Source organism: Erinaceus europaeus, chromosome 20 (genome assembly GCF_950295315.1).
Source record: "Erinaceus europaeus chromosome 20, mEriEur2.1, whole genome shotgun sequence".
NCBI lineage: Eukaryota > Metazoa > Chordata > Mammalia > Eulipotyphla > Erinaceidae > Erinaceus > Erinaceus europaeus.
The window spans coordinates 12944296-12959838 of NC_080181.1; the positions used below are offsets into that span (position 1 = coordinate 12944296).

Consider the following 15543-nt stretch of genomic DNA (forward strand, 5'->3'; position numbering starts at 1 on the left):
GCATATGCATCAGGAGGCCAGGAAACAAGATGCTGAGATGTTAACCATGGGTGTCACCGGGAGGTGGAGTCATGACTGATTTTTTAAAAGCTCTGAGTTAGTTTAAGAGAGTTCATACATTTACATGAAACACTGTTGTCTCCAGAGCTAGTCACTGAATGCGTCTTTTCCCTGCCACCTGTCCTGTTCCTGAGGCTCTCACCCCCTCCTGCAGTGACAGGAGCCTTCTGTCTGACTCCACTGCCCGGCCTGGGCTTGGGCCTGGGTCTACCCCTTCACCTGCCCACACTCGATGGCCCAGAAGGCCATACAGGCCCTGCCTCAGTGACCCCTGCCCGCTGCTCACCTTCCTCCCACAGGCTCTGTGCGTGCTGCTCCTCTCCACGCCCTGCCTTGACCTACCAGTGTCTTCTGCTTAAAGGTCAGGGCAAGCATCGCCCCCCCCCCCCAGGTGCCCCAGTGGAGCCAGGAGCCTTCTTCCCACCTTTTCACTACATCCTGCAGGGTCCCATCAAACAGTACCCAGCTTCCTCCCCCTGCTTCCACCTGACCCATCCCCACCAGGAATCAGCTGGGGGTGACTATCTTCATCTTCGTATCTCAATGCTTTGAATGGACAATTCCACTTTCAGGGGGCTGGGCAGCCTGGCTAAAAGCCTCCTCGTGGCGGCAGGTGGAGACTAGAGTCGTGGTGGTAGGAGGAACATGTGGGATATGGGTCTGTAGGCAGGAGAGCTGATACCTCCTCCATGTCCTCCATTACTGCTCCTTGGCTAAGATGTCACTCTCAATGGTGGCCTTGGGGGACTGTGTGGCCTGTGGGCATCTCCTGCTAGATGTCCTGGCCCATATCCCCTCTGCAAAGGGGGACTGGCAGGCAGCCTGCTGTGGGCTCAGCTGTGCTTGGAGTGGGGCTCAAGCCCCAGTGTGCTCTCCCTCCTGGCCTGCCTGCCCCCTCCCCTCACTTTCCTGTCTGGAATTGTAGTCCCTGATGGAGCCTGGCCGAGGAGACCACTCAGACTCCCCACCTATCAATCACTGTGTACACGTCTCTGTGCTATTTTACATCCACAGAACAACTTTTTCTTTTTTTCCAGGTAAGCACAAGAGGACTGGAGAAGGGGTGGGGGGCATGGAATGAATAAAGCCACTTGTTCAAGGGTACACAGCTAGGAAATGAAGGAGGAGGCATTTCCACAGTGTTCTGAGGGGCTAGGGAGACAGAAGAATGGTGATGCAAAAAGGTTTTCATGCCTGAGGCTCTGAGGCCCCAGGTTCATTTCCCAGCACCACCATCAGCCAGAGCTGAGCAGTGCTCTGGCCCCTGTCTCTGTAGCTCTCTCATTAGATATTTCTTTTTTTTTTTAAATATTTATTTTCCCTTTTGTTGCCCTTCTTATTTTATTGTTGTAGTTGTTATTGTTGTTATTGATGTCACTGTAGTTGGATAGGACAGAGAGAAATGGAGAGAGGAGGGGAAGACAGAGAGGAGGAGAGAAAGAAAGATACCTGCAGACCTGCTTCACTGCTTGTGAAGCGACTCCCCTGCAGGTGGGGAGCCAGGGGCTTGAACCGGGATCCTTATGCTGGTCCTTGGCTTTGCACCATGTGCGCTTAACCCGCTGCACTACTGCCCGACTCCCTCATTAGATATTTCTTTTAAATAATAGTGTTCTAGCTGGGGGGGGGATGGTTCAGTCATAGAGAACATTCCTTAAATATGTGAGGTCTTGGGTTCCTTTCCCAGCACCCCATAAAAAGGGAGAGTGATAGCAGAATCTCTCTCAGACAAGAAGAAACAGATCTGTGTTCGCACAGCCCTTGGCACTGAAGTCAGACGGAGCCTGTTTTAATGCCAGATCTCACATGTGACCAGGGGTTGCTCACATCACCTCCCTGACTCTCCAGTTCCTCAGCTACATATGTGACAGGTTAAGTGTGGCCTGTGAGGTCAGTGGGGACACTCAGAGGCTCCAAGGACCAGCTGACACAAACTCTGGGAAAGGGTCCCTCTTACAGGGTGGTGCAGAACCTCAGACTGCAGTAACCCTGGGGGTGCATCCAGTAGGCACATCACAGCACGGAAAGTGGAGCAGAGGGTCCCGGGACCACTGAGCTGGCCTGTTCACTGGGACAAAGGCTCTTTCCCTTATCGGTTCTTCAGAAGTCAGCTCAGGCCTCATTTCCAAGGCCAGCCTTCCCTCTGCTGCCCCGTTGTGGGTCTAATGCGTGGTTGAGCATGGATGGCTGACCCCCCGGAAGCTCCTCTATCAGACTCCCCTTGGCATGCCAGCCTTGTGGTCGAGCGAGATGTGGCCAGAGTACGCGGGGGAATTCCAACCTTCCTGTCAGCCTCGCCGCATCACCCCACCCCTCCTCCCTCTGGAGGGCTTCGCCTCCCTTAAATTTCTATTTCCCTGTTCCTGCATCACCATCCACACCTTCTCACTGCCTAGCTCTCTTTTCCCTTACAAGGAGATATTGGTCTCATTGGCCAGCTTGGCTACTTCCCCTGCACAGCTACCCCGTTATAAACTTGTAACTGCGACAATAAAAGGTTCCGTCCTCCGCCACGGTACCCTGAGCAGGTTTGTTGTATCGTCTGCCACCATGGTATGCTGGGAAGACCCCTCAGCAAACTCACCCCTGCCGCTGCTGGTCCGAGGTTCCCTGCTCTCCGTCTAAGCTCTGGTGGCCAACAGACCGGGCGGTGACGTGGGAGCCGGGCTGGCTCATTCCCCCAAGGAACCTGACACCCTGTCTCTCAGGATGGGACCCCAGCCCCTGTGAGGTGACTCGCTGCTCTGTCTGCTCCCCCACCCTTGTTCTTCACAGTTAGAGGTGAAAGCACCCAGAAGTGAGACCTGCTCAGTGACACCTGCCTCTGACCAGCCAGAACGAACACGTCCCTGTTCGTTCTGTACCCTGCAGGAATGCCAAGGTCTCTGGTAGAGGAAGGTGTTCCATAAGTATCTGTGGAAGGTTAATTGATTAATTAACACAGCTCCACCAGGGCCTGATGAGACAGACTCGAGGTGCCCTGGCTTGAAACTGTCCTGGGGTGAATTCTAAGCTCCCTCTCTCCATAGTCACTTGCCATGCAGCTGCGTGTCCTCGAGCCCGGCCTCCTCTGCTCCAAACTCCAAGTCACAGCTCATTAGGGACTGTGCTCTGGCTCTGCTGTCCCTGCCTCTCCCCTCCCCAGCCACCAGGCAGCCCATGGCACAGGAGACAAAGGCTCAAGGTGACCCAGTACAGGGCCGTGGGGGAGGAAGATGCCTGGTACTGAGTCTTGCGGCGTCTTTTCAGAGGATGGCACCCCCACAGTGAAATCCAGGCAGGAAGACTACTTCAGGAAGAGGTGACTTTGCTGCAGCCTGCTGGGTAGTGAGGGCTGGGCTTGCAGAGGTGGTGATGCCCTGCCCGGCTCTTCTGGGGGTCCTTGACCATCGCTGGCCTCCTCCAGAAGCCTCCGTGGGGAACCAGCTCACCCTGCACCCCGGGACACTTCTCAGGCCCATAGAAGCCTCACCGTTTGCCCCCTGATGCTGCCACCCACCCCCAAGCTCCCAAAGAGCCTCTCCACGCTGGCCACTGTCCAGAACCTCCCACAAAACACTGCCGAGAGCTGCTTTCCACCGACATCTTTATCCTTCAAGACCAGAACCAGAACACTTAGCTTGTACTCCAAATCTGGAACACTGAAAGGGGGCACACTTCCTACTAGTTCACTAAGTAAAGAGAAGGGAGAATGGAGGAAGGAAACGCCGGCAGAGGGCTCAGTGGCTAAGAGCACAGACTTAGCACGAGGGAGATGCTGACAGGGACCTCTGCCACCACATGGGAGAACCGTGGACAACACCGGGAACAACACTGTGCACAGCACTGAGGGAACTCTGGGAATGGTGGAGCTGGGCTTGGATGCCCCCACCCTGGGAAAATATGCATTTTATATAGCAATAAAACCAGGGGCCTGGGAGGTAGCCCAGCAGCAGAGCACAAGACTTGTGCAACTGAGGCTCCAGGTTCAATCCCCAGCACCACAAATGCCAGAGTTGAGTGGCACTCTGTTGCCTCTCTCTTTCTCTCTCCCCTGCAAATAGAGGCGTATTTATTTTAGAAACTTAAAAAGGAAGGTGGGGAGGCAGGGTGTGGGTGCCTGCCATGCCGTTCCCAGTGACAGTGCTGTCCAGCAGTGGAACTAACCGGTGGGTGGGGAGAGTGCAGTCAGGTTCAAATCCTAGCCCTGCGTCCTCCTAAGCATGCACCTCTGACAAGTCATTCCAGCTCTCTGAGCTTCAGATGGCTCATTTGCAAAGGGGCGATAACAGCTCACTAAAAGGTTCGTTTAGAGAGGATCAGAGGTGATGTCTGTAAAGCACCCAGCTCTCTGGCTGCCACCTGCAGAAAGCCTCGGGGGCTCCTCAGTGTGGAAGGCGTAGAGAAGGACTGGTTCAAGGGCACACTCGGCACCCAGGGCTGAGCCCTCTGTGGCGGGTCCACACCCCACTGGACCCCAGAAGGCACTTGTGGAGACTCAAGATGCTGAATTGCTAAGGACGTAATTAATTTTTACATATGTTAACGGCATGTACCAAGACTGCAAGGGAGATTTCCCCTGGAAGAGCCTCCTTTCTCCTTGCTGTAACCTCATGGATGACTGACAGCCCGAGATGCTCACTGGCATTTTAATCAAGCCTCCACACTCACCCCAAAAACCCACAACCCCACCAAGTGCACCTCGGCCCCAGGTCTGCAGAAGCACAGGATCACTGGCAGAAAAGAATTCAAGTCCCCAGATAATAGTCACTGTGACCGACTCCTCTGCTGCTGGTGGATCCCTCAGCCTGTTATTTAACCATATCTCCCGCGACAGAGTCAAGGTCAGGGGGCTGGGTGGTGGTGCACCTAGTTAAGCACACACATTATCATGCAGGGACCCAGTTTGAGCCCCCGGACCTGACCTTTAGGGGACAAGCTTCATGAGTGGTGAAACAGGTCTATAGGTGTCTCTCTTTCTCTTGTCCTCTCTATCTCCACCTTCCCTCTTAATTTTTCTGTCCTATCCAGAGGGAAAAAAAAAAAAGGAAGACAGAAAAGAAAGTCAAAGGCATGTGGGTGTGTCCACTCTTGCGGACCCTGCAGGGGGCTGCTGGGAAATTGTGCAGATGCAGTCACATCTGCCATGTTGTTCCCTCAGGCTATTGTTAGTTCCCACGAGAGTTGGGACATTCTCGGAGTGCCTGTTCAGCCATGTTGTGCCCTCAGGGCATTGTCTATATCCCTGCGATATTTGGAGTGCTTTGGTTACTCCTCCCCCCTCCCATTCTCACGAGAGTTATTATCCTATCCTGGAGTGCTATGGTTACTCCTCCCTCTTCCCATTCTCGCGAAAGCTACTCCTATAAAAGCCCTTCTTCTTCCGCACCTCGCTCTCTTGCCAGCGCTTCACTCCAGTGTTCAGACGCAGGAAAGGTTACTGCGTGAGGCGGCCATTTTTGCTACCTCCACGTGGCCCAACCTGCCTCTCTAGCACCCAACTCTGATGTGCCAGCGCAAATAAAGATTTGTGTTTCCTCTTCGCTCCGGACCCCCTCTCTCTCTGGGGGCACTCAACAACAGGGGGCACTGGTCTTGGAGACTACAGGGATGTCGAGCTTGGCCTGAGAGCAGAGGACTAGGATGAAGACAACAACACAGTTTTCTCGCCATTCTCCTTGCCAACAAGGAATCTCAACTCAAGCCACTCTTGCTTTCATGTTGTTCCTAGATGTTCCCTAAATTACGGTGACAGAACCATCTGCTTCCTGTGTCCCTGAGCAAAACAGCATATTCTGGGAACAGATGCATTTGAACCCTCACACAACCATGATCCCCATCCCTCGCCCTTGGCTGTGCACTCGGTCAACATGAGCTGACGGCAGGCTTCCTGGCGGGAGCCTCACTGGGAGGTTGTGGACCCCTACCTCCTTGTTCCCACTCTTTCTTTTATACGTCTCGGTCTCATTCTTTTTCTCAATCGCAGTTGCTCTCTCTGGGGCTCCCTCTCCCTTCAGCGCAGGATGTCAGAGCAACAGAAGTCACCAGAACGAACCAAAGGCCCAGGGACGGGGTGGGAGAGGGGCGCAGCAGCAGAGAGCAGAACTTGCATGCCGGGGTGATGTTCCTACTCCTCCTCTGTTAATAAATATGGATACTTTTAAAGCACCCAGAATGTTCCATATAGAACATTCTATATGCTCGAGGTGGTGTGAACTGGTCCATGCTTCTGTAGCCTGTCTTAGGTGCTGAGGTGGGAACCTGGGGGCAGGGCAGGAGCATAGTGGTCTGACCACCCAGCTCGGTGGAGACATGTGACGTGAAGGGGCAACGCAGACAGTGTGGAAGGGGCTGGTGGGATGGTTGTTTACAGCCACAGCATGAGCCCCTGCCTCCTCCCTCCAACCCAGTCTGGTCTGTCCATCGCTTACCCGGGAGATGAGCTCCCCCACCATGCCCGTCCAGGTGCCATTGGCCTCGGGGACGCCGTACACACCGTCCCCCACCAGGCGGATCTTGTAGTTGAAGCGGAGGATCTCGGCCAGCTCCTTGAGCATGTCCACGCAGAAGCCCTCGTAGCGGTCGTTGCCTTCCATCTCCTGGTGGTTCCCCTTCAGCATCAAGTACGGGTTTTCCTGCAGCAAAACTGGGCCGCTGTCATTCTCATCTTAGCCTTGCTGCCTGGGCCGTGCGGGCTGGGGTCTGCCGGGCCAGGTCAGGGGGAGGGATTTGTGAGGGGGCAGCTCCAGGGGTGGCAGTCAGCACCCGGTTAGCACACGCATTACCATGCATGAGAACTCGGGTTCAAGGTCCCGCTTGCTGCAGTGTCTTTTTGTCTCCCTCTCTATCTCCTCATCCCCTCTCAATTTCTCTCTTTCTGTCCTACCAAATAAAGCGAAAAGAAAATGGCCACCAGGAGCAGTGGATCAGTGGGTCCACCTTCACCATGCAGGTACCAAGTCCCAGCAATAGCCCTGGTGGCAATGAAAACAACAACAACAAAAAAAAAACTGGAAAAGGCAAGGACAGTCTCAGGAACCACAGCTGCAACCCGTTCTTGCTGGTGTTGGCTTCTTGAAATAATACTGAATAGCAAGACAAGCTAAAGGCTGTGTTCTAGGGAGAAGTTTGAGGGGCAGGGTCTGGGTGGTGTGCAAATCTGAAGGCTCTGGGCCACCCAGACCTAGCTCCAGCTTTCCACCCTCCCCCAGGCCTGCCTGTACATTGCTGACTCCCTCGGGGGTGGTGGTAGGGGGTGGTTATTAGAGTGACAGGCTACAGCCTCTAGTTGTGGGTTTCAATGTTGGAAAGCTTTTCCCTTCCCTGAGCAGCCTGGGTTCTGGTGGTTTGGGGCAGTGGGCCCTTGCCTAGCGTCCCATAGAGGCCCCACCCTGCTTGTGGCCATTTCTGACTCCGTTCCATCCCTTCCTTTCTTCCCCTTGGTCTATGAAGGACAGGTTGAACCCCGAGGAGGCTGAGGCAGGAACCCATGGCCAGGGAGAGTGAACAGCTGAGATCTGAGCCACAGCCTTGCAGCCACAGGACACTGGGTGTCAGGAGTCCAGAGCAGGGACTGGGAGCAGAAAATGTGTGTGTGTATGTGTGTTTTCAGGGTTCCATGGGCAGAAAATGTGTGTGTGTGTGTGTGTGTGTGTGTTTTCAGGGTTCCATGGGCAGAAAATGTGTGTGTGTGTGTGTGTGTGTGTGTGTGTGTGTGTTTTCAGGGTTCCATGGGCAGAAAATGTGTGTGTGTGTGTGTTTTCAGGGTGCCATGGGCAGAAAATGTGTGTGTGTGTGTGTGTGTGTGTGTGCGCGCGCACGTGCGCGCGCAGGCAGGGTGCCATGGGCAGGCACTGCGAGGGGCACGGGGCCTTGAGGCCTTGACTGCCAGGAGCGGGTGAGGGGGACTCTGGGTATTCACCCTATGGTGACCTTGGCCTCCTTCCCATCCCCTGCCACCTAATACTGGGCACCTGGAACAGTACCCAGCATGGAGGTGGGGAGGAGAAAGGGGGTTCTCACTGATGAGGGCATGCAAGTGTCTGGGGAGTCCCTGTCTCCCACCAAAGGAAGGGAAATGGACAACCCCTCCCCACTTCCCTGACCCTAGGAGCATCTGTGCTTTTCAACCTCCCTCTCTACCCACCTCTCCCTCTTGGTCCCTGGGGCCCTGCTTCAGTGTTCCCAACCTCTCTGGGGCCCCAACATCTTTCACACCTCAAAACTTTAGGTATGCGCCTCCTTCTCAGACTCAAACCCACTGAGGACAGCAGACCCCTCTTGGGTCCGGGTTCCCAGCCTCTGAGTTCACGGAGGCAGTGATGGAGGTCCCTGCGCTGGCTCTTATCTTGAGACATGCCAGAGAGATGCAGCATCTGTGTGCAGAGCGTGCCCAGGCTGGAGGTAAGGCTGAACCTGACTTGCCTGGCGACTCTCTGCTCTGGGCTGGGAGTCCATCAGCGTGGCCACAGCCTGCTGATAAGATGCTGTGCTGGGCAGGGAGCCTTGCTCATCATCAGTTAAGGAGAGGAACAAATTGATTTCTGCTTAATATATGCAGTGGCTTAATTGACACATCTTTTCAAACACCAGGTTTTGGTGTGGGGAGAGACCGTGGCCACAATGCACTGGAGCTGGGACTAGCTGGACTGAGCTGCAACCTTGGGGAAGACAGGGACTGAGGCTCAAGGCTCCTGGTCTGAGCATGGTGCTGGCTACTGGGGAGGGGTGTGTGGTGACGCCGACAGAGAGGACAGAACCTGAGTGAAAACCCATCCTTCCAGTCTCTTTCACCACCTGGAAGTGGGGTAACCCACAGGCGTTCGGACTTCCAGTGTCTTCTGCAGGGAGCGCCAGCAAGACAAGCTGCTGGGAGTATGGGTGGCAACCCCTGGGCTGGATCAGCCCTCCCCTGGGCTGTCCCCACCTGCACCCTAGGGCATCCTTTGCTCAGCCATGCACAGCTGGCCCCAGGAAGATGAAGATGCCTCCACAAGCTGTAGTCTCTCTACACCACCCCTGCTCCCTCAGCTGTCTGGAAGCCTCATTCCCATAACAAACAGCAACTAAAGCTTCATTCCACTGCCACTGGCCTGGGTGCTGTGTTGGGAGCTTCTGGGGTGTGCAAAGGAAGGGGCATGCCTGGGGCTGGGAGGCCTGGGGCACCCCGCTTACCAGGATGGTGGTGACCACCAGGGTGGTGTTGAAGAGGCTGTCAGAGATGTTGGAGGCATGGAGGCGGCTGTCCATGCTGAGGCCGTCTGCTACGTGCCACTGGCCAATCTGAGGAGACCAAGGAGAGAGGTCTGGGAAGAAGGGGGGCAGGAGGCTGAGGTCCTGTGGGCTGGATGGAGCTGTAAGGCCCTTGCCAGGCTGCGTGAGCCAAGGCAAGAGGAAAGGACCCCGGTGACCTTCCCTGTGTCCTCTGAGTTAGTGAAGTTATGTAAGCAAGGTGTCTTGAGTCCACTGGTGAGTTATGGGGGTCTCCCTGGGATTGGTAGGAGACAGGGAGAGGCAGGGGACCCTGAAAAGTAAGGAAGGACTGAGGAGGGGAGGAAGGGAAAGCAGGATGAGGGACTACTCTCCCACGGAGGGGAAGGGAGACCTGCGCTTGTGCCCCCTGCAGGCTGGAACCCGGCACACCTGGCTCCTTGGCTTTAGCCTATCTCCTCAAGGACTCTCCGGATCAAGAATCAGAGAAATGCTTGGATGGACCTGCCAACATCTGTGTTCAGCAGGGAAACAATTCCAGAAGCCAGACCTTCCACCTTCTGCACCCCAATGACCCTGGGTCCATGCTCCCACAGGGTAAAAAGAACAGGAAAGCTTCCAGGGGAGGGGACGGGATATGGAGAACTCTGGTGGTGACAAATGTGTGGATTTTTACCCCTCTTATCCTATGGTTTTGTTATTTCCTATTTTATAAATAAATTAAAAAAAAATAATCAGAGAGGTGTCCTGGAGAGTGTTGGCAGGTGCATGGCCCTTCAATAAAAGCTCGTCTGGTGATTCGATGAATGAACCAGAAGAGGAATGACCCAGGTTCTAGTCCTGGTTGACCGTCTGGTTAGCGGGGAGAACGGAGGTGAGCTACTCCAGTCCCGACTATCATGAGGAGGGCCATGCTCGCTGCCTCCTCACACCAGGTGAGGTCAGGGCAGCGCCAGGTACAGGACACGAACCACTTAGGCCCAGTGCTGGGGTCTACCATGGGACTTTAGAGAAGCTACCAGCTCTCCAAGCACGTCTGCTCATGTGTGCACTGGTTTCATGAGAATGCATTAATCCTACTGCGCTCAGTGCTACTCTCTTCTTTGCCATGGCTACTAGGGAAGGAAAAAAAAAGAATAGGGACCAGGCAGTGACCACCTAGTTACGCACTCACCTTACAGTGTGCGAGGACCCAGGTTCAAGCTCTGGTCCCCACCTACGGGGGGAGCTTCAGGAGTGGTGAAGCGGGGCTGCAGGTGTCTCTTAAGTCTTTTTCCCTCTCTACTTCCCCCTCCCTTCTCAAATTCTCTGTCTCTATCCAACAATAAATAATAAAAAAGAACACACTACCACAGGCAATGAAGCAGCTCTGCAGGAGTCTGTCTGTCCCCGTCTTCCCTTTCTCTCGATTTCTCTCTGTCCTATCTAACAACAACAACAGCAATAGCAACAACAATAACAACAACAACAATGGTAAACAACAAGGGCCACAAAAGGGGAAAAATAGCCTCCAGGAGCAGTAGATTTGTAGTGCTGGCACCGAGCCCCAGCGATAACCCCAGAGGCAAAAAGAAAAAAAAAAAAAAAAAGAAAGAAAGAAAGAAAAAAAATCACACCCACAAGTAGTTTCCAATACTGTAACTTCTTACAAGTTACTAAGTCTTCCATTCTAGAACATGATGTAAGCCCACAGTCAGTGGCACTGAGTCTGTCTTCCCAGTGGAATATATAACACGCATGTGAACGCATAGCTGTGTGTCTGTGTTATACCAGCACACCTCTGTGAGCTGGAACCCCTGGCAAGGGCTTCCACAGTGAGTGTTTGAGGTGGGCAGCCAGGAGGGATGGCTGGCGGATGATGGCGGGAAGCCACTGAAGTGACGCCTCTACCTCTACCAGCGCCACGCAGAGGAAAATTCTCACAAGCCCCACGGGTGCCATGCGGCTCCCTTTCCCGGAGCTGGGGCTTCAGGCTCCTACTCTGAAACCCCCAGCAGCAAGGACCTGCTCCATGGGCCTGGGAGGTAGTTCTGCGGCAGAGCCTGCCTTGCACTTTTGAGGCCCTGGGTTCAATCTTTAGTACCAGATAAGGATAAGAGCAACAAAGACAAAATGGATAGAACTCCATGGGAGGTGAAGCTGTGCCATGTGCTCTGTCTCTTACTTTTTTGCATTAGAATAAACACAATAACCAAATTAAATAAAAAGAAAGCAGCTTACTCTTGTCCCCACCTCCACCCCACAAAATCAGGAGGCTGAGGGTCACAGAGCACTCTGGTACTGTGGTCTGGAACCTGAGGAGGGAGGCCCATGCCAGGCCCACCTGGACCACTGGCTGGGGAGTGCTCACAGGACCCCAGTTCAGACTGGAACCTACGGGTAAGGATCCGTCCACCAGGTTTCCCCCAGCCTACAAGGGTGCGACCCCCCCAAGGTAGTCCTGTCCACACTCCTGTCCAGCGTTCTGCTCACAGGCAGGGTCTCCTGCATGCCCTGTGTTTCTCCCCCAGGAGTCTCTGTGGCGGCCCTCCTGGCTCCCCCAGGATTATGTCTGTGATCTGTTTACACTCTCCTCCCCACCCCCACCCTCTGACACTAGTATAGGTGAGGCTACCCATCTGCCCAGGCCCTGGCCCCTTGCCCAGGGAGGGTGCCATCCTTGGTGTGGGCAGGTGAGGAGGCTCAGAGGCTCAGGCAGAGACCAGGGGATCATCCTTGGCCTTCTGGGGGACAGTTGGAGCCTGTGACAGCCCCCCAGCTGACGGCCTCTCAAAGGACCCCGCTGGGCCAGGCTCCAGGCTCCTCCATGCTTTCAGGTGAAGGGGAGGACACCACTGGACATCTGTGCTGGATTCATCTCACTAAATCCTCCCCCTGACCTTGTGGGGGAGCCGATTTAATATTTTAATTTTACTTATGGGAAAATGAGACTCAGAGAGGTTAATGGATGCTGGGCATGGGTATGAGCTGAGAGCTGTCTGACTCCTGGACCCCTGCTCTCCTCAAACCTGCCACTGCCTCAGAGGGCGAGGGGTGCCAACAGGCCTACAACTGCCCAGGCAGCCAGGCCAAGCAGAAAAAGGGCCATTCGTCTGGCTAGAGCCCCTGGGTGTAGATGACCCCCCAAGATGGGCAAAGCCACTGCTCCCCAGAGCGAGAGAAGGCCCTTGCTTGGACTGAAGAGCAGACAATCAGGTGGGCACCCTTCAGACCTGGACTTCTTAGCTGCCTATCTGTTCTTTCAGCAGCAGCCCCTCCCCAAGCCTCGTACACTCCCACCCCACTGTCCTCAGGGGGCCCCAGGCCTCACTCACCACCTACACCAGACCCCACAGCATCCCAGCCAGGGGTAGCAACACTGCCTGGATCTTGAGCAGGGCTGGTCCTGGGTCCTGGCTCCGGGGATACCGCAAAAAGACTAATTAGCCCCTGAGCTCCAGGCAGGAAATGAATCTCCCACCCTCCTACTAGCCCCAAGAAATTAATAAACTCATCAGATCCAACAAAGAGGCTTGGCAGCTATTAGCAGGAGCCATCTAATTGCAGAACAGCAGCGGGAGGGGGAGCCCAAGCCTGAGCCAGGCGCTTGGGGACATGGCCTAATTGCCCCACCTACTGGGCACCTTCCAGGCCACACGCAGGCCTGGCAGCAGGATCCTGTACTCTGGGGCGCCGCCTGCAGCCAGGTCCCCTGGCTGCACTGTCCCTGCCTGCCCAGGGCTGCCAGCGGGAAGGGAGGGGCTGCTCCATGAGCCCCTCTGCTACGTGTGAGGAGCTCCACTCTGTTCTCTCTCTATCCCTTCTGTCCCTTCTACTGGCTCTGCCTTTGCTGGGTTAGAGCCCCCCACACCCCAGAGTTTGCAGTGAAGGGGGGGGGGGGCGAGAGGACACTCATCTGGACACTCCCACTGCCCATGATGCACTAGCACAGGTAGGAAACAGGCTCCCGCCTCGCTCCCCAGCTGGTACCTACAGTCTGCAGCACCCAGGCACCGGGCCCAGAGTGGGGGGTGGCTTCAGCCTGGCTGTTCTGCTTAGGAGTGATGTATGGGACCTTGGGGACGTTACTTAAACCCTCTGAGCCTCGGTTTACCCCTTAACCGAAATGGGGATTAGGAGCGTAATTATCACCTATTAGGCCTCTTAAGGAGATTAAAGGCAATGGAGCCCATGCCAAGTAGGCTGTAAGCAGTCACTGATCTAATACTCACTAATGCCATTGTCTGGGACAGGAGGTGGCATCGCTCCCGCACCCGCCCGGAAGAGGGCTTCCTGCCGTAGGCTCAGCTTAGATTAGACCCAGGTCTCTGGGTTTACTTCCCGGACCAGCCCTGGCAGCAATGCAGATTCCTGGGTCCCTGCTGAAACCAGAAGCACTAGGAGCAGGTCCTAAAGTGTGGGCTGCAGCAGACAAGAGCCCAGGTCCCAGCACCCATGGCAGGAATTCAGCTCATGCAAGCCCAGGGTGCTGCCCAGTGGGGCCCAGGGAACCTGAGCCCTCACCTCAGGGCCAACACTCCCAGGAGTAGGAGCACCTTGAAGGGACAGGAGCACCCAGCTGAGGCCGAGCAGGGGGTGGGGTGTGGGGAACCTCAGTGTCCGCGCACATCTATGGCCTTAGCTCCTGAGAGTAGAGAGATAGTTTACCAGAGAGAACACCTGTTTCTTCATGCTCAGGGCCCAGGTTCAAATCCTGGCACCACATGGGAGCAGAGGAATACCACATTGGGGGGGGGTTACAGTGTATGGTCAGTCTCTCTCTCTCTCTCCCTCTCTCTTCCTCTCTCTTCCTCTCTCTCTCTCTCTCTCACACACACACAATTTTCCCCTTTCCCTCTCTGTCTCCATCTCTCCCTCTCTCTCTCTCCCCCTCTCCCTCTCTGAATTCTCCCCTTTCTCCCTCTCTCTTTTCCCCTCACTCCCCTCTCTCTATTTTCCTCTCCCTCTCTCCCTTTCCCCATCTCCCTCTCTTCCTCTCTTGCCTGCTCCCTCTTCCTCTCCCTCTGTCTGAGAAAGTTGGTCTGGAGTGGTGAAATACTGGATATGTGAGGCCCAGGTGGCAGCAGAAAGCAAAGCAGAGCAGAGAACACTATAACACATCCGTCCTGCCAGAAGGCGTTCCTTCATCCCCATGTCAAACCTCTACAGCCAGTTTCTCTTCCTCGTAAAGTTTGTCCTGCCTGAAGTTATGCACTCGCTCATGAGCCTGGCACCCCCTGCAGTCACTCTGTGCCTCTGAGGGACAGGACAGCCCTCCCTCGGCTGTCCCTCCTGCCCAGAGCCCTCTTGTCCCCACCCACATCGCTGTGGTTGTCATCTGCCATGCCATTCTCTCCTGAGAGGGTAAGAAGTTTTCTGAGGCCTGAGGAATTTACTTTTACCCTCCCGCACCCGTGGGCAAACTTGGCTCTCTAACACTCCACAACTGAGGTGCAGTGAGATCACTGCTCTCGACACCTGAGGCTGACACAGCTCACAGCTGGGGGGGTGGGGGGCTCTGCTCCAGAGTCAGGGCGCGGGACCCTCATTGCTGGTCTCTGGGTGCTACTTGCTCACAGAAACACCCAACTCTGCCCCCACCGGAGACATTCAGCAACCCCAGACAACAATAACAATAGCAGAGGCACCTCAGACAAGCTTTGTGAATGACAGAAGGTATGAATGAATGAATGAATGAATGAATGAATGAATGAATGGATCCAAGGCTGAGATTTCAAGCAGCTTGCTTGTGGAAGATGACAGTCACTGTTGCTAGGGCCTGAAGGGACCCAGGCCATCTCTCACTCCTCTCACCACGTGTGCTACTTAAGGTGCTGAAGCCTGTCCCACCCTGAAGACTATTGTTCCCAAGCACCTGTCCTGGTTGGCTGTGACCCATGAGCTGGAAGTCACAGCCCTGAAGGCCAGCACCTCCAAGTGGCCAATGAGGAATGAGCCAGGCCAGGGGCCAGGGGCACTGAGGGAGCTTTGCACTGGACCGCCCATACTTGCTTCCCTCCTTGGCCAGGCATTGGCTATGTGATCTCAGGCCAGTTCCTTGGGTGTAAAGGGAAGGATGTGAACACACAGCACAGCACAGCACAGCCATTGGGGATGGATGGAGAGAGTGCCAGCAGTGGCTGGTGCTGAGTCACAGCAAACCAAACCGCAGGCCTGTGAGAGAACCACCCCTGGCCTGGAGGGAGTGAGGTCAAGCAGAAGTCGGAAAAGCTCGGCTCCAAGTTCCACCCTGCAGCTTGCCCTGTGACCTTGGAAAATCGATCCTGTCACTCCAGAGGCGAGAGTAGTCTGTCT

The 15543-nt window shown here is 55.1% G+C and overlaps 1 protein-coding gene across 2 annotated transcripts in view; it reads right to left on the minus strand.

The window, feature by feature from the left end:
• GRIK4 (glutamate ionotropic receptor kainate type subunit 4) overlaps window positions 1–15543 on the minus strand; it is a 343337-nt gene that overhangs the window by 66704 nt on the left and 261090 nt on the right. Inside the window, exons 11-12 of one of the 2 annotated variants that reach the window (XM_060179893.1) lie at window positions 9214–9321; window positions 6471–6674 (exon numbers count right to left, since the gene is read on the minus strand). The exons of the other annotated variant lie outside the window; for it this stretch is intronic. Coding sequence (XP_060035876.1) covers window positions 6471–6674; window positions 9214–9321 — 312 coding nt within the window. The remainder of the gene's footprint in view (window positions 1–6470; window positions 6675–9213; window positions 9322–15543) is intronic. 2 annotated transcript variants of the gene reach the window in all.